The 24,023-nt window shown below is 40.6% G+C and overlaps 2 protein-coding genes across 5 annotated transcripts in view; both read left to right on the forward strand.

Annotated features, from left to right (window-relative positions):
- Positions 1-15,265, forward strand: part of LOC118412708 (glutamate receptor 4-like) — a 29,117-nt gene extending 13,852 nt beyond the window's left edge. Inside the window, exons 2-9 of one of the 2 annotated variants that reach the window (XM_035815737.1) lie at positions 1,232-1,429; positions 1,780-2,009; positions 4,908-5,005; positions 5,378-5,611; positions 10,383-10,498; positions 11,796-11,932; positions 12,464-12,704; positions 13,094-15,265. In XM_035815737.1, the coding sequence (XP_035671630.1) occupies positions 1,232-1,429; positions 1,780-2,009; positions 4,908-5,005; positions 5,378-5,611; positions 10,383-10,498; positions 11,796-11,932; positions 12,464-12,704; positions 13,094-13,135 (1,296 nt within the window). In that variant the 3' untranslated portion in view covers positions 13,136-15,265. The remainder of the gene's footprint in view (positions 1-1,231; positions 1,430-1,779; positions 2,010-4,907; positions 5,006-5,377; positions 5,612-10,382; positions 10,499-11,795; positions 11,933-12,463; positions 12,705-13,093) is intronic. The other variant, XM_035815736.1, reaches the window with a different exon arrangement.
- A 2,054-nt stretch (positions 15,266-17,319) lies between these two features.
- Positions 17,320-24,023, forward strand: part of LOC118411555 — a 28,240-nt gene continuing 21,536 nt past the window's right edge. The window contains exons 1-4 of one of the 3 annotated variants that reach the window (XM_035813909.1): positions 17,320-17,493; positions 19,205-19,310; positions 21,830-22,033; positions 22,632-22,816. In XM_035813909.1, coding sequence (XP_035669802.1) covers positions 21,883-22,033; positions 22,632-22,816 — 336 coding nt within the window. In that variant the 5' untranslated portion in view covers positions 17,320-17,493; positions 19,205-19,310; positions 21,830-21,882. Of the gene's footprint in view, positions 17,494-19,145; positions 19,311-21,829; positions 22,034-22,631; positions 22,817-24,023 lie in introns of those variants that run through there. The other 2 variants (XM_035813910.1, XM_035813911.1) reach the window with 2 other exon arrangements.

Here is a 24,023-nt window from a genome sequence, read left to right on the forward strand (position 1 = left end):
ACCAGCTTTCTTCATATATCAGATTTAAGATCTATGTAAAGAAAGCTTGGAAACAATGTAGTACAAAATCCACGGCCTCCGTCGGTCAATGTTTACAATGCATAAGGAAAAAAATGCTCAGTTATATAGTCCTAACAAACCGACCTTCAACTACTATGGATTTTGGCTTGACACTCCTTTCTCTCTTATGTAAGATTTAAAGATGAGTTAAGCCTGAATCTCCGCGTTTACTATCTGCCATAAACACTATTACTCAGCTATAAGTCGCTAAAGCTGGCGTGTTGACCTGTTTTCTAAGTAGTGCTGGAGAGCAATACATCTGGGAAAATGAACCCTGAGTGATTCTTTCAATAAATTCCATCGGCTTATTACTCATCGACCCCGAAGCCATACACTCCAGAGAACATACTTCATCCCCTTAACACGATGAAGGTGACACTTAAGCTACTTCTTTATCGATCTGTCCAAATAAAGAAATTTACTTTCCTAAAGGCACAAAGTAAAAATAAGTGTTCTGCGGGGCATCCTCTATTCCGTGGGGGCACACGCCTATGTATAGCTTCAGGCAGCACAGTGAGTTCATGATATTTGTAATGGATTTCTTTTCGTTCAATGTCAAGGAGATGTCGTATTTCTTTTGTAGCTGTTCCTAAGCCAAACTTCTTTATCAGACCTGCCTGCTTGGAGCTGTCTGTCGCCGAAGTTAATGAGCAAGAAGAGCTCGAATTAATTTGATATTTCGTTCTTCAGATTCCCCCCTGGCCATTGATTTATGCATTAGCTTTACAATGTCTGCTCCAAATTAGCATATTCTGACTGCAAATAGGAAGAAGGTAATCTAAGAATTGCTTACAGCGCTGCAAAATGTAAATCGTACTACAAAAGTCTTCTGTACACCCGATTCAACGACACCAATCTGGTCAATAATGTCAATGAGTTCTATGTTGAATATTCTCGCAATAACAAACATTATTCGGGGCACTTATGACTGCTTCTTCTTACCACTGCAAGGTGGAGTAAAGTGGGAAGGACTAGCATTCCCAAACGTGACTAAGTTTGTACTCCCCCCCCCCCCCCGATTCTTATTACGGTTCTAGTGAACTACTATTGTGCTGATAGAATATAGCAACCCAACGAAACGCTAGCAGTTAGCAAAACTTAGGTCAAGCGAAGGGAATCAAAACAGGCAATGATAAACAAGTTGAAGACGTTCATTGTTTGTTTTTTACAGGAAGAGCCTTTTGTGATGAAACGGGAAAACAAAGACGGCACGTACAAGTACAGCGGCTTCTGTATCGACATCTTGAACGAACTGGCCAAGAACCTGGGTTTCACGTACGAGCTGTACGAAGTGCCTGACCACAAGTTTGGCGCCCCGGAAGGAAACGGTTCCCATTGGAACGGCATGGTGGGAGAGGTCATGTACAACGTAGGTAGCAAAACAATTCTTTTCACGTTTTCGCTTTAGTATCACCTAAAGATTGGTTCCTATAGCCACAAGAGATCAAATACCAAGCTGCCTGATAGTAAAGTCAAAGTACTAGTGAATACTACCATGGCAACAATAAGTCCAACTTAACAACTTGATTTCAGGGCAATTTCAGTTTATTTGCTCATTAAGCAGGCGCCACACTGTGGTAAAATCGCTACGAACACAAAAGTATATTTCCGGCAGAATATGACCGGTGATCTCTTGGTGTGTAGTTGAAAAAGTCTTGCGAGGACTTCGACAAGGCCTACTGATGCCCAATGACGTGTATCTTCACTGTTCCCTCCCAGCGAGCAGACATAGCCATCGGGCCGCTCACTATCAGTGCCATCAGGGAACGCGTGGTGGACTTCACCCATCCCTTCATGGACCATGGCGTCGGGATGGTCTCCAAGAAACCCGAGCCTAAGGGCAGCGGTATCTTCGGCTTCCTCCTGCCGTTCGACAGCAGCGTGTGGTTCTCTATCCTCGGGGCTCTCATCGGAGTAGCGCTGCTGTTATTCATCACAAGTAAAGTCAGGTAGGAGGGGATTTCTCTTTTATACATCTCCTCAAAACAACAATAACGAATATTGGAGATTTCTTTTGCACAACCAGAATGTCTCTTATCCGCTGACGTTTCAGACATCTTCCTCAGAGCTTCTAACTCGAGTTCTGTTTCTGGTTGTGCGAAAGAAATCTCCGAAATTCTATGTTTTATCAACCTGATAAAACTATTTTCGGAAACTTGGCTGCAGTACAGGAATACAAACATGCATCAATGGCTCTGCACAAAACCCATTACCAGCTGAGTAGTTTCATCAGGTTGTTAAATCACTGGATAACACATGTCTTTGTACACAACTTGAGTGTGACAGCCAAGTGTATATCTAGGCGACGTTCCCCTTCCTCAGGGCAATACTTGATTCACAGTCAACAAGACGTTGGCAGGGTGTAAACACATGTTTGTATACAAATGATGAAATGGTTTATTAGATTAAAAAACTGTTTCAGTCAAATGACTTTGCTATCCACTATTATAGAAGCTGGACAAGGAATGCTGACAAAAACATATGAAGGAAATTTACCTTCTCAAAAAAACAACGGATAACAAAAATTAATGGAGCAATAAAAGAACAACTAATTCATGTTTTCCAATCAATTGCTTTAACTAATCAAGAACTAATTAATCAAATTTCACCGGAAACTGGATTACACTACAAGGGCCTAACCTGGCAGATTCTTAATCTCAAAACATTGCAATTTTTAATAAAGTGTATTTAACAATATATATTACATTGATATGGAATCCACGTATTCATTTGTTTATCAATTTTACAAGAACTACAGAAACTTTGCCTTCAAGAAAAATATTTTATTCATAACCCTATAGATCAACACCCTGAAAAGAGCGAAGCTGATTGTAAAACAATTGATAGATTTCCACTACTTCACTCTTCCAAACAACAATGCTGCTGTCTCTAAATCAATAAAGGGTCTTGTATAGGCGATTGACCCCCAAAAGTAGGGCGTGTTAACGTGTAATTGTATATCGATCAGTGTAAACGTCAATACGTCACGTACTGTGGGGTCCCTCTCTGTATGGTGGTCATCGTTTCGTGTCGTCTTTACTGATGTTCCAGTCCAAGAACATACGATATATTTTTCTTTCAAGAGACTTAAGGCGATCCAGTCTATAGCTATCTGTATCATGTATTACTACTAGCAGATAGAACAATCTACCTTCATACCAAGCAAAAGCATATCACTACACAATTGATTATTAGCTCCGTGTATACTGTTTTGCCTGTGTTTGTGTTTTCACACCTATAACTCTTGATTTATTTTATGGATTTGTTTCGGTATTTAGTTATGCTGCAACTGTAGTATATTTTTCAAGTTGTACGGAACCATAAACGACATACCCATGTTTAGTATTGTGATACAATCCATTAAAACATCAAACTTAATTTACCAGCTTTTTTTATCTTTACGATCAACAAAATATTATCTAAAACGTTGAACAATTCAATTTTCATTGCATGCAAAAATAATGGTAGTCAGTTAAATAGGTTTATCAGAAATAAATTAAGAAAAGCTATTTTTGGCCATTAACTTATCTCTGTCTCTCGCTCCTTTTGTATACCATTCTTTTGCTTTTTGGAATTAGTCCTCGGGTATGGATCTAAAAAGTCATTACGTATACTATTACTATAGTATAAGCAAACGTCAGACTGAACAATGGACAACACAATACAATTGCTACCATTTCTTTATCCGATTCCTATTAGAAAGATTTCGGTCACAGATAACTGAGTAGATGTTGACGTGAAAGGAATGAGTTATCAACGCAAAGCCAGATATATCAAGACACATCCGTACTGCCGTGATAATGGCGGGAAATGGCCTCATTCAGACAAATTTCCAAGTCATGAGAGTACATAAAGCTAAGCTTGACAGATGTCCAGGAAGCCATTGGCCTACTTGGAAAGCCATTGATCAGTAACACGAAATCTGATCTTTAAGCACACGTAATGTATTCGTGCATCCTATCTTCATTATAAAAAAACGCATCTTTACGCATGCTTTATGACATGCTTGAAGATAAAATGTTGTTCAAAACTTTCCCTGCCTGGCGCAGATGTTAGCTACAGTAGAACGCCAATACGACCATTTGCTGTTACTATTAAAAACGCATCATTACGCATGCTTTATGATATGCTTAAAGATCTAATTTCGTTCAAGACTCCCCCTGCCTGACGCAGATGTTAGCTACTATAGAACGCCAATATGACCATCTGCTGGTTTATGCTGGAGTATGATTCATAGATCTCTATTGGAAAGGGAACGACGGGGGATGCCAGATTGGGTGCCTGAGGCAAAATAAGGAAAATTCCTCACGGGCGAACCTTAAAGCCCTGAACAATTATGAGTGTAATGGTTTCCGACTTCCGGTGTATGATGAAGTTCGAAAGCAATTGTTTCTATATCAACCATCAGTTAACCTTTTTAAGGTAATACTTTGTACTTTGAACCTATAAATTGAAAGAAAAAGGGTACGTTGTAAGTTTTAAAGATTCGTCGTTGTTATCAAGAGTCTCGATTTCTATATGGAACTGCTTTAAAACTCTGTTGCAAATACATACTCTACTATACTACATACTATACTATTACTACATAATATAATATTACAATACAATTATACTAAAATAGAAATAGATGAATAAGTTTGAAAAATTAATTAATGAATTTGACAAACAAATAATAGAAAAACATAGAAAGATTAATAAATAGATTGATCGATATATAAATACTATAGTTTTAGAAAATCATAAAAAAATAATGAATAGATTGATCGATATAGAAATACTATAGTTTTATGTGATTCTGTACGGACTAGACCTGTGACACTGCTTTTACCATCTTGAATGCCTTCCAGACATAAGATGCGAGCTGGCGATGTTAACTATGACAACGACGAGAAGTTCGACTTGAAGAACAGTCTGTGGCTAACGTATTGGTCAATAGTCAGAAAAGGTAAGTTTTCCTATTTGCTATTTTTCAAGACAACTTGTTATACTGTACACTAAACAGGACTACTTTGTTAGAGGTATAAAGGAGGCGACTTACATCAGAGCACTCCAGCCATCACTGAACAGAGATGGTTGGCGTTGTGAACTTTTTGGCACGTTTGACCAGTTGCTGACGTCACTTTCGCGAGTTTACGTCCTGAAGTGATTGGTCATCAGTATTGATCCTGAAGAAGGCGACAGTGGTCGTTGAAAATTTGATCCGTGATTCTGTGCATTCCTATGAGTCTTGTTTGAGTTTTGCGTTTGCTCGAAGATGACGCCTTTCTAGTGTTAAATCCTCAGCCTGTTCTGAATCATAGTCTACTCTCGATCGTAGGCGGAGAGCCTGCCCCCAGGTCCCTCCCGTCCCGGATCCTGACCGGTGCCTGGTGGCTCTTCACCCTGATCGTCATCTCCACCTACACGGCCAACCTCACAGCCTTCCTCACCGTCAAGAGACTGGTGGCGCCCATCAACAGTGTGGAGGACCTGGTGTCCTCCTCCGTGCCTTACGGCTGTGTGAAGGACGCCTTCCTCTACAGCTTCTTCCGAGCGCAAGCCAACCTCAACGGTAAGGTCACGACCGTTGCACGACAGTCGCACGATCATGGAAAACTGGCGATATTCTTGGCTTGGGATAGTCGTGCATCTGTTCTGCACAATTTAGCTGTCTTCTTACGAAAAAAAAGGCAACTTAAATCCCTATCGATGGTTGGTTCTGTCACAGCCTACTTCGATATATTACAGCATCAAAATCACATGTAGCCCATAGCTATGGAGAACGTGGCCAGGCCACGACGTAACTATCACTTGTACGAGTCGTGAAGAATATCCATTTATTCATTTAAGTCAATTTTGGGGGCATTTTTCTACGTAATAAGATGGAGCTACTCTATTCCATTCAATACCAACATTCAAGGAGCAAAAAGTCTATGCCATAACTTCAACACAGAACACTGTCGAACGAAAAACGATTACTGACTGGATCAGGGCCTAATTTTTGTGGGCTACAATATTCAGGGAATTCTAGCACTGCTTGTGTCCGTGCCGTTTTTAATCGTTCAATGTATGAAGTACTAGCAATGATGTAAACGTGGGAATATAGTGAAGATTGCTTTGTCCAGATTATTTCCATTTTTCACGCTCTAATATTGCTTAGGTTGCCTTTAGGAGATAAGCTGGAAAATTCATTCAGGGGTCAAAAAGAGCAGGACCTGAGCCGTAGGTACAGAAACATCCATTTAAGGTACAGAAACCTCCATTTTCTGAGCGAGATGGAATAGGATCTATTCTCCCACGCAGAGCCCCTCCCGCGGCCTGTACAATATACCATGGGGAGGCTCTATTAAGCCGGGCTGAGGTTTCTACTTTTGTGGGCGAGCTATCAGCAACATAGGAAATGTTTTCTATAGGTAAAGCCGTTTTTTAAATATCTAACTAGATAAATTGTTTTATTTACTTAATGGTTTTAACCGTTTTATTCAGAAAAGACATCGACATTAAAAACCCCAAGTGCGTCCTTCTTACAAAATGTTTGTTTTTGTTTACAAAATGAGAGCACATTTGACATATGAGATACAATCCATTTATGAATTGCATGGAAACTAGCATAAAAAATTAATTGTCATTGGTAAAATCTATTCATAGACACAATTAAAATCTATTCGTGGTTTTGTGTAGGTTTAATAGCTAGTTAGAGCCCACGCCCACAAAAGTGAAATCTCAGCCCGGTTTAACAGTAGCCTAAAACAATACATATCCTCAAGGGGACGTGGGCGAGGGTCTGCGTGGAGAATGGATATATATAATGTGAGTCCATCGGTGCATCCACGAGAAGAATCAACCTGCGGAGTAAAAGTGACACAGAGTAATGTCTCAGGTCAGGCACTGTCCCTCTTAATAGGTGGAAAGTACATTGGGGAAACGTCTCATTTGCCCCGGGCTATTTAAAATCTCATCACTATATTTCTAGGCGCAATGGCTGTCGCGTGGATTATCAGACACGTCTGTAACAAAGAAAGAAAATGCACGCTTTCTTTCCGTGCGATTTCCTGATCAATGAAGAAATAGTTTGAAGAAGCCTAACGGCCGGATATGAGTTAAGAGCCATTTCGACACCATGGAGTTGACCGTGCCAATGATGTTGTGCCATTGGGAAATGTATTTTACTCGACTTTCCCCACTTGACTCAGGTAAAAATGTTTACCCACCTAGTTTCAGCTAGGGGCGTCCCAAGCCCGTTAAAAGAATCCATCGCACCTTTTGAACATCTGAAGGTCTGGAGATGGTGACTCACTTCAAATCACCCTGATGGAGACTTAGCGAAACTCCGTCTCGTATCAGCCACACGGTGATTTACATCATTCACCCGGACTCCAGGATTAAGAGTAGTGATGTATCAGTCACTTATGGAGATCCAAATCAAATCAAGCCAAACCAAACCATTACGTCCAGCGCACTTCTTGTGGGCCAACATGCATCTTGCTAGAGAACATGGATATTTTTCCTAAACTCTATAATCTCTAAACTCCGACCAGTTCCTGATTTACAGCTGTTTGAGTAGGGTAAGGTGAAGGCTGGATGGTCATCAGGGGCCTGTAGTCGCGAGCTGTTCATTAGAAAATCCCGTAGAATCATTGACCGATGCAAACGATACTTTACACCATGTCAGACCCCTCAGTTAGTAGAAAATGAGTACAGGAACACAGACAACTTCTATATATTGGACCTAGAGGACCCATTCTAGTGCCTCTATACCACACTTAACTTTACATGAGCACACCGCCTAAAGTTCAAAAACGAAAACAACTTTCAGGTCTACAAAGATTGTCTCCTATGTTTCCACCATGTACTTGCATTAACCTCCGGACATGAACTTGCAAATAAACTTTCATTCATTATAACTCATAGGTTAGCGTCAAATGGTCGAATAGCTAAAGGTGGTATCTCAGTGCACTTAGGGCACCGGTGCGACACTGTGGGATTCGTAGATGACTCAACGAATTTCAGAGATAAAAAAACAAATTTTCTTACGGTTTGTGCATTTTGTTGTCTTCTAAATCATACCCTTACGTATTACGCGATATGAACTTAAATATTTAAAAATTTGGCGCAAATAACAAAACACAACAGTGTCGCAGTGAACGAACCCCAAAGTGCCCCACCGGTGCCACAAGTGCAGTGAGATACCACGGGTTATATCCCTGGTAGTCCTGGCTAGACGTTATATCGTTGACAAAGGCACTTTACTCGACTATCTTAAACCCACCCAGGTGTAAAAATGGGTACCTGACTTCGGCTGTAGAGTAAAAGGTTGTGAAAGGAGAGGGATGGGCACAGCCTTCCAACACTGTGCCCTAGACACAGTGGATACAACCCACTAGTATTGTAATCCCTGGCAGAGGATTCCTTCGGTGGCGAATGAAACTCCTTCCCCAGCTTATGATACAATCTTATGCCACCGAAAGATCTGCTTGGAGATTACTAGTATTGACCCTATACCTCTAAAAGGCTATGGGACCACCTTTACCTCTTACGTAAACTTCCAGCTTCCTACAGTAATGGAAAGTGGGTCATCGATCAGGCCAAATCGTTATTTGGACCGTGTCAGTATCCACCCAGCCCACTCTCCGGAATGATTATAAGTCTTAATATCATATATATTATTAAACCAACTCCAGCAATACGGAAAAATAGATCACATTGCTCCACGAGTTGATAAGTAATATGTGATTTTCAACACGAGTAATCTTGCAGACTGCCGTTAACTAGAATGATCCCATTCTCCCAGTGCATTTCCTAGTTCCATTAGTTTCGCGTGTAACGTATGGGGTACAAGTCTCATTAAGGCCGTGCCGTGCCACTGGCTAATTAATCTACATAGTGCCGGTGTCAGCAGGTTTCACTAGGATGACGTCATACCAATGTGGACAAGACTGAGGCCACAGCAAGGACATTTTATGGATCACATCCTAAACTATGGCGTGTTATATTTCTAACAAGAGTTGTTACAGCACAGCAAATCCCACATCTGAAATGCCCCATGTTCTTCTTTGTCCAACAACTTGCCACTACTGACGTGTACAGACTTCTAATCTTATGCATTAATTTTTACAATACAGACCGTAAACATTGTAACGAGAATCGAAACGACGAAACGTCGGGTTACAACCAGCAACTTTTGTATTTTGTATTATTTGTCTTCAAGCAGTTGCCAAAGTGAACGCTTAGTATGCCTTACCAAGTTGGCAACGAAACATGGCTATCTCACTAGTGTCACTTCTGCACGTGCAGTTTATTACGATTTAGTTGTTTCCCATTTTCGGATTGTTTACTGTTGTCAACATTAGGTGAAAATCAGTGCGCGCGCTGATGTCATCCATAACACTTACTCACTGTGGCCTTATTAGAATCACCAAGGATCACAAAATAGATTGAATTCCGTCAAATATTCGATTGCAATTTCCTCTCTTTTCACTCAATATATCAAGCAATCCAGGATAGCTACAAGTCCCACTAACTGCACACATCACAGCATGAAAATCACATAATTGCACTCTGATTTATGTCTTAATCAACCCCTAACGCTAACACGACATTAGGAGCGTTGGCATGAAAGAGCCAGTCGCTATCATCGTGCCTCTGACTGATGGCTCTATAGGTTTTTCGAAGGACAGTTCTGGGAATGTCCATTCTCATCGACTAGATGAGGATGGATAATAACTATCTCTGCCAGACATCGACCTGTTTGCTGAGTCAACGCGTTTCCTGATTATAATTGCTATCTTCCCTATAAAACGTTATCTAGAATTGTGCCACAGATGCAGTCGCTGGATTGAGACGTACGTATGGTGTTGAGGTTCGAACGATTATGCGACGTGTCGTGGTTGTCAAATTTTAGACCCATTCGTGATTACAACGCGTCCTCGTTTTCGTACAAGCTCACGCAAGTTCTCGCGAGACTGTGTGCTCTCAAAGACTAAAAGTTAATGGGTTCGTAAATGGGTTAACGTTAGTACCGATATCTTTTTTATGTCCACCTTCTACCTTTGTTCTCCCTCTACTTCTTCTTCTCTAGTCAATGACCGTGACTAGACGGCTGTCACCGTGGTTACTGGTGAAGTAACAGACACCCAGTGAAGCTCGATTGCAAAATTTATCAAGTAGCAGGACAAAGCTGGTGGGGCTGGTTACCACATATATGGATGCGTTTTAGTAATAATGAAAAGAGTAGTCGTCTGTTAGGCCAGACCATGTCAATGTAAATGTTATGCATTTGCTTGCAAATGTTCTAGTTTCTGATAGGTTCTGAAAAAGATATTTTGGACATGTTGTATTTTCAGGCAGTTCCTCTGTATGGGGGAGGATGTGGCACGCGATGACGGCGTACGACGAGTTTCCTTACTCACCTTTCAACGGGATTGAAATCGTCAAGAGGGGGCAGTTCGTGTTTATACAGGTTGGGCTTTCAGTCACTTGCACACTAGACCTTACTGTATGCTTGCTAACTTAAGGTGGTATCTCACAGCACTTGGGGCACCGGTGCGGCACTGCGGGGTTTGTTCACTGTGGAACTGTTGTGTTATTTTCGCCGATTTTTTTATAATTTATATATTGCGTAATACGTAAAGTTATGGCTTAGAAGACAACAAAATGCACAAAACGTAAGAAAATTCTTTATTTATCTCTGAAATTCGTTATCTTTCGAATCCCGCAGTGCCACACCAGTGCCCCAAGTGCCCCGGCCGGTATAAATGGTACACTACATAGTTACGGTATATGCAGATAACTGCATGTAATCCTATGGGATAAAAGACAGGAAAACGCTGTCATTATCTCAAGAATCGAAACTTCAAAGCATCAAACGTACCCTCAACTGACAGCCTGTTCTTTCAACTTTCTTCAAACGCATTTCTAAGAAATTCTATAGCGCTAGTCTGCAAATACCCCCACCCCTCAGAGCCCTTGGATTGGTCCTGTAGGTCCAATTAGCGACGTGGCGAAGGTTCGACTATCTCATGGGGGTGCGCAAAAAGAAATTCAACAAGACTAAGTTTAAAGTCTTTGCAACAACTAATTGCCCAGATTTCAAGTAATATCCAGCGTCTGGGTATACAAGAGCTAACTGTGACGTCACTGGATACTGTACTAAAACGCTAACTCAACGGGAAGAAACCTATTGCGTCACACACTTACGTCTGTGCATTTATAGACTTATGACGGCATAATCGATTTATTTTCACACGTTAAAAGTAATTTACCACACACAAAAAGAAACCAAAGAGATCGCGTGCCCTGATGACCTTTTATAGTTTTTCCCCAAATTAGTTAGAATCTAATAAATTTTGCCTTTTGTCAGCCTTGCAGTGATATGTTTAAAACATGATGAGGATGAATCGTGACGCCTATGCTAGACATAATGATATAATGTTTTTCCAACATGATCTGGCAACTACCCAATGGATCATATATCTTCCAACATTCAGACGCATAGTTTATAGATATTAGTCCCTTGATGCAAAATTTTGCCATGAATCATGACACAAAACATCGATAAGCACCTGTTGGCAGGTGGAAAATCATTCAAATGAGACTCACAGATTGTAAAATATGTTTTTGTTCTAATGTATCATTCCTTCGAAGGATTTTAAGCCTCTGTAAAATAAAGTGTGGGTGCTGCAGACGGCATCAGGACTGTACCAATCTGATGTTAGAGTTTTTCTTTTCTTTTCTTTTCTCTATAACTCTGTCCATAGGAAACCCCATTCTTGGAATATGTCATCAAGAAAGACCCGCAGTGCGAGCTGATGATGTTGGGAAAACCGTTTTTGTACAAGGGGTACGGATTCCCGGTCAGAAGAGGAGACAACTATCTGAAAGACATATCAGTAGAGTAAGTATATATTTATCGCTAGTCAAGTTTGGGAAGATATAGCATATGGTGCATATGGCGACGCCCCTCTTCGCCTTTTTACCATTGGGCCACACAGCTATCCAAGCAGAGGGGCTAGTCGACATACAATATTACGTTTCCCTCGTTCATCTTCATCTGTACTTACAGTGTGACACGAGCATTTCTTGAAATCTACGAGTAAGTGACATATATACATTCTCTTGCCTGTAATTGATTATGTTTACCCTCACGGAAGCTAAACATGTTGTTTTTTGCTCTGTTTCTTCTCCTTTCTCTTCTGCCGTTGACCAATGACCTGGTCTAAACGGCTGTCGCCATGGTTACTGGAGGTGTAGCATTGGTGATTATCTAATGTAGTGAGTGGCAGGACAAAGCTGGAGGAGCTGGTCACCATGTATACATGATAGAGAGAGAGACAGACAGACAGACAGAGAGAGAGAGAGACCATGTGAACAATATTATTTTTTGTGAATTTAGCATTGGCTTAATAATCTTTGTTGTAATTGATAGGATACTGAAGATGCAAGAGTCAGGACTTATTGACCAAATCAAAACAAAATGGTGGAACAAAGATGGCTGCCCCCTTGATGGAGAGATTGCAAATGTCAACGAAGTCACAGCACTGGGCATAGAGACGTTTCTAGGCGTGTTCTACGTGTTGCTAGGGGCGTCTGCACTAGCCCTCCTTGTGACTATTGGTCAAATCATACACAAGAAACTCACCAAGAAAAAAAGACCGAGAATGATCAAGGTAAGTCAATAGTTTATCAGTTTTTTTATCAGCAAGTTACATGTTAAAGTCACATTCGCTGGCCTTCCCCATCCCTACAAAATATTACAATGATCCCATCTCTTACAGTAACATTAACACAATCGGAAAGTCGGACCTGTCCGAACCTGTCAATTTGCATTAGATTCCTGCATTTATGAAGCGTTCTGATTTCAGTTCGACCGAAGTGTCATTCCTCTCGTTCTTTTCTTTCTGACCATCATTCTTTTCTTCCTCAGTTAACCATGATCCTCACTGAGATATGAGGATGATGAAAATAAGATAGGGATTAACATATTTTGCAAACCATGTGTGTTGTGCATTTCTGTGTTATGTATATAGTATTGTGTGTTCTCTGTTCATATCTATAGCTAGAGGAGCTGCAGTCAGCCTCTACTGTCAGGCTTACGTGACCCGAGCCAAATTTCTTTCTGTAGCCGTCATCCCCACCTCCTGGCAAAAGATGCTGCTGCAGCCAATGGCAGTAGCGGCACAGCACCACACATAAGCGCCACCTATCGGATAAGAAAGGAACTGAAGGCCTGCAGCAGTCCACTTTTGCTGCGCGCCATTCTATTTATTAAATTGACAGCAGTGCAGTGGGAGTCCTTCGATTCTTATATAGTCCATGAATATCATTTTTGTTTGTGTGTTGTTAATAAAAGTAAACAATCCACATGGGTGTAAATTGCTCTTTTTATGTACAAAAGCAAAGAGGGTCTTTTTATTTGTACAGCTCTTTTCTAGCATCTCTGTACCTATAGCTAGCCTGGATGGTACTTTTATAACAGATGGTGTTATCTTAATATGTTCCTCCATTGAAGACATAGAGATGATAGAGTTTTACACTTTAAAGTGTTATCAAAAGGCATGGTGTAGTGAGACTTACAGGTAAATGGCCTTTCATGTATTTTGTAAATAATGCTGCATGCCATTGTAAAGAATATCCTGTAAGGAATTGTGCCCTATGATTAGTAACTACATATCAGGTATGAGATTGTAACATTAGACTACTCTTCATGTTTAAAAGGAGAGATAACCATTGTTTTAATTTTGTTTCAATGTACAACCCTTTGCTGTGTACTTTTATCATCTACTTAATTCAATGAAGAGATCTCAGTTTAAACCTTGGTGCTGCCAACCTTTCTCGAAATACCTCCTATTGATAATCCGTGCTGGCATATCTTTCCCCATTGCTTAAACCATTTTCAAATTCCAACTTCAGTTTATACGTTGTTCATTACACTAATCGTATTCCTCCAAGTGCTTAAGTCGAATATGGATAATTCTGTTTATTTGAGGGCATGCAGATCATGAGAATCAGTGATATTGTTTTGCAATCCAAGTGAACACTCAATGAAAATTGGAGGCCAGGTGGCGACTATAGACAGCATTCTAAATGCCCTTTTCAATGGAAAGAAATACTTTAGGGACAACAATGTCCAGGTCAATTAGTGATAAATATGCGTATCAGATTCTACATGTACCCCAGTATTTCTGATGGATCAAAACTGGAATACACTTCTTAAAACATTTTGAAGACAAACACACCCATATATCAACTTTGTCACAACGTTGAGTACCTACCCCTACTACGCTGAGTCACTACCCTTAAAACAAAATAAGAATTAACAAGTGGTAATACATGTATGTTCGAAATGCAGCGTTATGCCTCTAGCTAAAACAGCAAGTGACAACATATGTCTAGTTCAGAATCACAATGGCATCACCTTCGTTTGTTAGGTGACTACAAGTTGTCAAAACTAGACCAAGCCTTACAGTTTTCATGATAATTCAAAAGACTTTGATGGTGGGCAGAATCACAGTCTGTTTCTAAATATAATACTCATGGATTTTATTCGTAATGTTAAATGTTCATTCTAGTAACGCTGAAGAAGAGTGGTAGATGCCACTCGAAACGTCTAGAAGTAAATCTCCGTTTTTCTCCAGTTGTAGAGATTGAATTGTATTTGAATATTGTTTGCCTGGATGTCAAACCTTCATAAGCGTAAGAAAGTAGTGTCCATGTAAATACCTAGAGTGTGATATTTGTACATGTACTACTTTTACATTTCTACTTACTTCTAATGTACATAACGTTAGCCACTGACATAAGATATAATAGACCTGGAAATATGGTAGGGGTAGGAGGAAATGTGAAGGAAATACAGGAAACTTTAGACATGTAACGTTATTACATTTCTGTATTTTAGAAACATCCATAGCCTGTTGTCCATACTATTGTAGCTATCCTATGATCACTTCCCCGCCAAGTAGTCTGGTACCCTTCCTTGTATAAACCAACATGCTCTACATTCTCCAACTATCGAAGTAAAACATGTACATACTAGTTTACACCACTCATTGTAGTCACCGATTGTAGTTCTGCTTTTATCACCTTGCCCTGCAGCTGTAACTATATGCAGCTGTAAGAGCAACAATAAAGGTGTCTCATGCACTTATGTTCACTCTGTGGGCACTTTGGTACTAGACTACTTTGGCAAAGAAGCAATAAGAGGAAACATCCGATGAAGATGGATATCAGCCCCACCCCACTAAACCCCACCCCCCTCCCCTAAAAAAAAAGAAACGTGCACAAACACCCTCTCTCCCTCACGCCTGCAAGAGAACATTGTGTCCAGGTTGTACAAAATTCCTCAAGACTAGGCCTTACTTTTTATACCGTATGTGCTTGAAGGGTAAATCAGAGCTGAATATGTAAAATCCACCCACTTACATTGTATGTAACAACGAACGTTAAATGTAAAAGTGAAAACAATAAAGTTAGTAGAAAAATCACTTGCCGTGTGTGCCTTTTGACTTGTCTCTACTTCATACTGATATTTTTAATAATTTTTTTTGTCATTTTGCTGTATCAGCCATATATAATTGTAACTTTGATAGATTGTATTATAGGCGTCTGATGAACTTCTATCTGTCAAGACTAAGAGCATACCTAGTCCCTGTTCATGTAAAGTGGTTTAGTTACAGACAAAGACCTGAACAGTTCGAATGTAAGGCTGCTGTTAGTCAACAGTGTTCACGTTTCTTTCTCATAAAAAAAAAGAGGCGTGTGTGTCACAGTGTGTGTGTGTGCGTGCGTGTGTGCTTGCGTGCGTGTGTGTACGTTTTAGAAAGCTGTCTGTCTGGGCAGTTTTCAGGGGTGCCTAAGCATTTGCACGAACCCTAGGCCTATGAGATTCGTAGAAACATAATGTGACACGCACGAATCACTATGCGCGAAAACGCATGACCATTATGAAAATCACAAGAATCACTATGCGAAAACGTACGAACCTTGTGTGATTTGCACGAACCTTATGCGAATGACGTGATGTCACGTGACCCGGCGGCGGTTAACCGGTTTCACATAAGGTTCGTGCAAATCACATAACGTTCGTGTGTGTCACATAGTGATTCGTGCGAATCACATAGGGTTCGTACGTTTTCGCATAGTGATTCGTGTGATTTTCATAAGGTTCGTGCGTTTTCACATAGTGATTCGTATGCATCACATAATGTTCCTACGAATCTCATAGGGTTCGTGCAAATGCTTAGGCACCCCTGGTTTTAGAGCACTGCAATCGCTTTTTTATAGTCTGCTTGGAGATAATTTTGATACCACGTTCCTGCATTATCCAGGTAATTAACTTTGCACTGCAATTAGGTACCACAACAATGTATTCAATGGTTGTACGGCTAACCGCCTCTGGCCAGTTTCATCACACTCGGAGACTAAGAAGCGTCATTATCAGGTAATGTCCATATATATGGTGTCCAGTTAAACCACTATCGTACCACAGTATGTATTGTAGTATTTGAAATACCTTCCGCAAAATGTGTTATATATCTTCGAGCTGGATAGTTTTGGTGTATATTCAAGTAACGATGTCGGCAGAAGAAACATAACTTTACCGTTAAATACAAAGTATGCAAAGCACATCTACACTGAGTAGCCATTTACATGTATGCACACACTAACTCGAGGGTCTGCATGTCCCCTTTCCGTAAGGCGAAGCTAGGTTGACTTTTTTATTTCCAGATACTTGTACTGAAAGCCGTCTTATTCACGTAATTCGAAGCGAAGCGACCAAATTTTGTGTAATTATATTCATCGATTTTAGAGTAATAGGTGATAGAGGTTCTTCTGAATTCAGCGTAAAGCTTCGTCTGTATCCCCTTGTAGACCCTCTACAAGGATTTACTCACTCACTCTACCTTTTAATTGTAAACTCTTATTATTTACGGTAACTGAACAGTATTTGTAGCTAAAATGGAGTATTTTCAGTTGTTAGGTCAAAAATACTCTTCACACAGCCTGGAATAGGAGATACCACTCTCACTATGCGTACATGCCATTATCATGCAAACATACCAGAGCAACACACGGGTCATTTCAGATAATAGACCCTCATTTTGTAACTCCGCCCCCATTCGGACAACCCATTACACGCCGAAGTCAACGGGACAATTGTGTTTCAGTGGTAGATAAGGTACTGTATTTCTGACATTAGCTTTTTCACACACCCTCTATTGTAACGCAACACTGTAGTTGACGTAGCCAGCTTGACGGCTCTAATTTGAGGATACAGAATTTAGAAAATAGTTTGCCCTACTTTTGGGGTCGAATTACCCATACCTGAGTGATTGTGTTGACATCTGGGCTTCTTGGAAAGACTGGAAGAGCAGCTGTTTTACTTAAGTATAGCCAATCACTTCTTATGAAACCTGGAGTCGACACGATTTCAACAAACAGGTGTCAGAAAAGCAGGTAAGACTTTTTCGACCATCGCTTCTTCATAACACGGCACTTTATTCACACATATCTCTCCGGCGTTTTGCCATCAGCATTGAAACATATGTCACGATGTTGGTAACATGTAATCAAATTTTGACTGCAATAGAACATAACACAGTGGGATGAGGAAATGTTTCTTCGTCATAAATGCCTAATAGAGGGACACGAAGTCTCTTGAAGGAAAAGTATGACTTTGTTTTTAGTGCGTGTGATAACGTGTGTATGTGTGTGTGTGTGTGTGCGTGTGTGTGTGTGTGTGTGTGTGTGTGTGTGTGTGTGTGTGTCTGTCTGTCTGTCTGTCTGTCTGTCTCTGTGTGTGTTTCCGGATATTTGTGGTAAGCATAACTTAGGAACCTCTGGATATATTGTGGTGTATTTGGTATGTCTGTAGGCGTTGATAAGACAAAGGTCGAGGTCGATGCTGGGGCTTCCTGGTGGCTTTCCTTTGTACTGCAGTGGAGCTTCCAGGTTTTTGTATCTAGCCATGCTAGGGTTTGACTTCTTGGTGGCAGATAGCTTTTCTCGTCGAGAAAAAATACTGCAGATTTGGGCTTGTTAGGGTCTATAATGTGATTCTTCTGTTAATTTCATTGTTGCTCATGCTTACTAGATACTCGTAGCAGACTTTTAGCCGAAAATAGGAATCAAGCAATCTTTTTTTTTGCAAGTCAGAATGCAGACTCTGGTTTCAGTACAATGCTACCGTTCAGAAGATGTGTGTGCTGCTTTACTCGTAGATGACTTCAAATCTAGTAATTGTGTTGCCATTACCAATTGCTCTCACGAAAGATTTTCCTTCACAACCGACAAAATGCCAGTAAAGATTTCGTGATGAACAGAAGTTTACATATTTTACATTGTATCTCCTACTTACATTCATAGAGGTTACATTTACAAGAATAGATGCATTGTATATGCTCGTTCTAGTACGCATGCGCGTCGACAGGAATTGTGGGCAATATGCCAAAGTTGAAGGCTCCTACTTGTAAACAGTTATCGTCTTATCATTGGTGTCTATTGTTTGTGTGTATGAAACTGTGTGTGTATGACTGTGTGAACGACTATATGTGTGCATTTATGTGTGTGTATGTGTGTGTTTTTAATTACCCCAAAACATGTATGCTCTAATAGATACGAACAATTAGTTAATATCAAGATGTTTAAACTTAGGCTTAAATTAACTTTGATCATAATACACATGGAAAAATAGTTACATTATAGTTAAGTTGTATGTGCAAATTGCTTATCTTTTTTTAGAAAAAATATTGGGCACTAATCAAAAAGTCATAGTCAATTTTAGATGCTTATCTATCAATATTCAAGACAACTACTGCAATAGCACTTCTTAATGAAATGAATAAAGACCAAAGTTTTGCCCCTCTGGGCTAAATATTCGTGCATGTCACATCATATGAACAGAAAACAATGGAAAGTCAAAATGCCAATCTAGCCAAAGAGAAACCCTTGAGGTGTTCACTATGAGGTCATAGCACAATGGCAGGGTCACACGTGATATTATAACACGTGTTTAGTGGCAGATAGAGCCACACCTGTGTGGTTTTCCTGCACGAGATACCCTATTGTACCCTATGGTACCCGGGTAACCTTAGGCCCCTGCGGCAGCGGTCCAACCGGTTCCGCTCCCCCATCGTCACTCTCGCTGAACGTTTGTCCCCAAACACAGGGCGTGTGGCCATCGTCTACAAACTTCTTGGTAGGACCAAACGTACCTCCTTAAAGTCGGAAACATGCGTATGGCATCTAGTGCATGAAGAGAAAAGGCTACTCAAGTAAGTAGAGTTTTGAAAAAGTTGTTATTGAATAGTTTTGATCCCATGGGAAAACTGCTTGTGAGAATTGCTGCAGGTAACAATTACTACGGTTGAGAGTTCATCTGATGTAATAAGGCCATGCTGAGTTGAGTATGTGGGTGACATCCACACACTCATCAATATTTTCTGTTCGTTCCAAAACCTTTAGCAACCATATTGTTAATCACATAAAAAAGCTGCAAAATGAACAGATATATGTCGTAGATTGCATAAAAATCGAAAACGGATGCTAGTGACGTAAAATGCTTCTTTCCTACCGTAATTTTTGTTGCCATGCGTATCTGTAAAACATAGCTGAAAAATGCATTTCTAGCGCTGAGCGAAGTCTGGACTCTAAAGTTAAAGAGGAAGACGTGGAAGAACAAATACCTTATCATGTTCTGTTCTGTTCTCTTGAGTTATTTGTTCAAACTGCCTGATTTCTTGGAGTTCATATTGAAGCCAACATTTTTTGCGAAACGTTTTTCTCGCACGCGCGCATCAGTTTTGGTGTCTTCCATATAATCACATCAGTATGGCCTAAAGGGGAGTCATTAAGGCGTACGTAACGCTTTTTGTATACCTGATTGTGCAACACTGCTCGTTGTTTTCGTTGATGCAGACTGAAAGGTAAGTTGTTTTTGTTCTCTGTAAAAATCTAGCAATGGCTAGGAAATCTATGTGGTGTCTCATAGTTACTACTAGTATGTAAAACTACTTGTGCTTTGCTGTGAATCACTGTAATCACGACTGCAAGGTAGTACGGATAGTGTAGAATAATACCACAGTAGATTGACGCCACTGTTCACTTAAATACGAATGTTACACAGCAACGTTGTAACAACGCCCGCGATACATGGACATATCTTCATCTGTATAGCCAGTGTATTAACTAACCGTCCTTCTGCGTAACACACCAGCTTCGCTTACACTGAATGACTTGTAATGCCTAAGCTGTACCGTACATGTAGTCGTAATATATATATTACTTAAAGCGATTGTGTGGTTTTGGTTGAAACTGCTACAACAATGTTGTTAGGAGATTAAGTTGATCTAGTACTGCTAGTAATTAGACTTTTAGTAGATCAGATTACCGCACTTTGTTTATGAAAACGAACTAAATCTAGGACAAATATAACTTCTGTCCGGTTGAAAAACTCATTAATAGATATCCAATGATCATATCAATAGCTTCTCTACGTACCCTTTTCTAAATGACTGTAGATAACTACTTAGTACACGATTGAGCGTTTCAACAATTACAAACGTAAACGTCGCTATCCGCCATCTTTCCACATCGGTTGTATTGGGACGGGTGCAATGGCCCGAGTCAGTAAAGTGTTTGCATTCTTCTGTTGATCCCGGCCGAATCATACCAAAGACTTTTAAAAAGGTGCATACTGCTTTCTCTGCTGAGCACTCGGTATTTGATTAAGAGTTGAAAACAAAGACCACTACCAGTGGACTACCCCCTTGCTGTATGTAGTGATTGCACAAAGATGTAGCCTGAAGTCTAACAATAAAACGGAAATAGGCGCCTCCATATGAGCCATCTGGTGGGGTAAGGACTTATTTTTACATGACGTTGAGTTTTGGGCGTCTTACTATCTAGCTCCTGCTGCTGAGGTTAGTGTTTGTTCTTATGTAGTTTAGGACTTTTGTGTGCACAGAGCAGAGTCTTACTTGATTGATGATTCGTGTCATTGCCTCCGGCAAGGAGGTTACTATTGTTTACAGCCCGGGTGGTGTAAACAGGATATCTCAAGAACTGAACAATAGATCCTTACATGTTTTGAGCCGTTATGCATTTAGGTCACGGAATAAGCGGTTAGATTGGGGCAATTTGGAAGCACATCGGAAATTCCTAAAGGTTTGGGACAGTTGCCAGATAATCTGTAAGAAGAAACCCTCCTCAACACTACTCCTCCAAGGGGCAGGGTATGTGCTTTTTGTAACAATAGCTTCAATAAAATGAAGTACATTTCGATTTAGAATGTTCGCCATACAAAGATATTCGCAAATCTCTTGTTAGTGCCCTACAACTTAACAATAAATATGCAAGCTTAACGAAGGACGAAATGTTCACGTATACTATGTCATGTAACAACTGTAATATAACAGAAAAACTCTGTAAATCTGTCTGGATATGTTTTAAGAAGAGGAAAGACACTTTGTAGATTTACATAAGATATAACGAAACCTCTCGATACTTAACTTTGGTTTTCTAACTCCATCGTGTCATGAACTCCATTGTTTCGGCATGGACGTAACTTATGTTAGGGTCACATTTCCAAACCAGAGCCCAGTCGGGCTGTTAAGGAAACGAAAAATAAACAAACACAAATCATGCCCACGACTCTCCTTTTTACCTGTATCCTTTTTCCTGTATTTGGGTGTCTTCTATGTCATATTTTTCGTTCCCGAAAGCTGCCCGGTTGGAAATGTGACCATCATATGGGCATAACAAGATGCTGACCCTCCTTTGTTCTTCTTACCAGGATAGCTACTCTCAGGTGGTAAAGGTTTAAGAAGAAGACGATAAGAAGCAGACATGAGGTTGGGTCAGGTTGTCCAGTCGTCCTGCCTGACCCCGTGTGATGTGTGCCCGGGTACGGTCTCCCCTGCCGTCAGGACCTGTATCGGCTGTGAGCTGTCCTACTGCAAGGACTGTCTGGAGAGAACACACGGAAACGACGGACTAGGTAACACATGTAACTCTACATCTTTGAAGTTTACCAAGTGCTCCTATGACGTTCTTCGGAATAAAACATCACATGCTGTAACTGTTGTGAAATCCAGCTGCCGGCATGCCATACAATGTATAGTATTAAGAACGTTAGGAAACAATTCGTATTTGAGCGTACATCAACTTGTCTTGATAATATTTACGGGCCGGACGTTTTTTGCTGTCCGTCTTGTAATTTTATGTATGTTGAATTGTGTGTGTACACACTGTTCTTGTTTTATATCTATATTTTGAAGAGAGGACTTTTCATAAGCATTCTGATTTTGCGAAATCCTCAATAGATATATGGAAATACAATAGAATCTTTAGGAAAGGACCATAAAGCATCGCCATAGTCTGCTTCTTATATTCGGTCACTTTTAATCCTCAGCTCTCTCTCTCTCTCTCTCTCTCTCTCTCTCTCTCTCTCTCTCTCTCTCTCTCTCTCTCTCTCTCTCTGTGACTGTCATATCAATAATTGTTTTCTGACTTACAACTAACGTAACATTGACGTAACGTAACGTAACATCGAAGTGGCCTTGTCTAACCTAGTCAACTCGTTTAACCAATGACAGGCCATTGCTTGGTGAAACCAGACGACCATGTGGAGTCGGAGATGCCGCGGTGCAGACAGCACGGCCAGCTGGTGGAGCTGTTCTGTCAGACGGACGGCGTCCCCGTCTGTCTGGAGTGTTTACAAACCGGCAGGCACAAAGGTCACAGCGCCACATCTATGGAAGACTGGGCCAATGACGAACAGGTAAAAAAAAACTACTGACATATATCGTACGACTTGTTTTTATCTAGGAATTCTGTATCTCTGTTATATACTTTGTCTGACCCTTGCCTCTTCCCTCATGACCTTATTGCAAAGCGGCCTGCAGGTCAATTTGGGCTTCAAGTTCATGGATGACAAAGGTTCAAACAAACAAACAAAGAAACAGACATGGCTCCTGTGTAATACAATACGTCGCTGCCAGGGGCTGATAGGGCCTATTGTCCGAGAGCTTGTGGTCGTTAACTTGTCACTGTCCAGAGGGAACCATTCCAAGAACTACCAATAGGAGCTCAGAATCAGAATTTCGGTAATATCGGTCCAATAGGAGCACAGATTCTCTGTCACTATGGAAAGCACACAGCCTCCAAGACAATAGTAACAGTTCTCTGTCTGACAATGATTGTTTCATGTTAGCACATATGCATACATCAATAGAATCAGGATGTTCTCAATTCCCCTGACTTAGAGGTGTGTCTTGACAAGCTTCTAGGGGCCTGACTAGTAGAAGAGCTACAGAAAGTGATTTATCAGGATTTGTGCTCATATCACAACCACGAAAACACTTACCTGGTCGCATTTTTGCTGACTCCTGAATAATACTTGGATACTTTAAAACTTATTCATTTATAAACTTAAGAGACTAAAACACTAAACAGTTTTTCTTACTCTGAACTCTATTCATGAAAACAAACAAGATAACAAGATCAACGTCCTTGAAGAGATCGTTGGAGGTTCAGTGACCTCATTAACATTTGGCACTTATGACGTCACAAACATATTTGCCAGTGGACATCAATGACAGCGGCATCACCAACCATGATAGATAAAACGTGTCTATCAGTAGAAATACGAAAAGATATGGAAATCCGAACATAGTGTGCTCGAGGTTTTCTGGATGGGGAGTCCGGAGTTGGAGAAGTAGAGAGAAAGGCGACCTCAATTGGCAGTTGGCTCTTCCAACAATCGTCAGTGACCCGTGATAATGATACAGCTCAGTCGGTCAATGCCCTTACTACTCTCTGAGCACCCTTAGGCACAATAACTCAATTCGTCAACAAAGAAAAACTCAACCTGAGTTCCGAACCATGCTGTCCACTGGTTACTGATCGTTTTATCGAACCAGTTTGACGACCCAGAAAACCATGCTTACTTGGCTTCTATATTCTACATGGGCCATTTCGATATTTCG

The sequence above is a fragment of the Branchiostoma floridae genome, chromosome 3 (genome assembly GCF_000003815.2).
Source record: "Branchiostoma floridae strain S238N-H82 chromosome 3, Bfl_VNyyK, whole genome shotgun sequence".
Classification (NCBI taxonomy): domain Eukaryota; kingdom Metazoa; phylum Chordata; class Leptocardii; order Amphioxiformes; family Branchiostomatidae; genus Branchiostoma; species Branchiostoma floridae.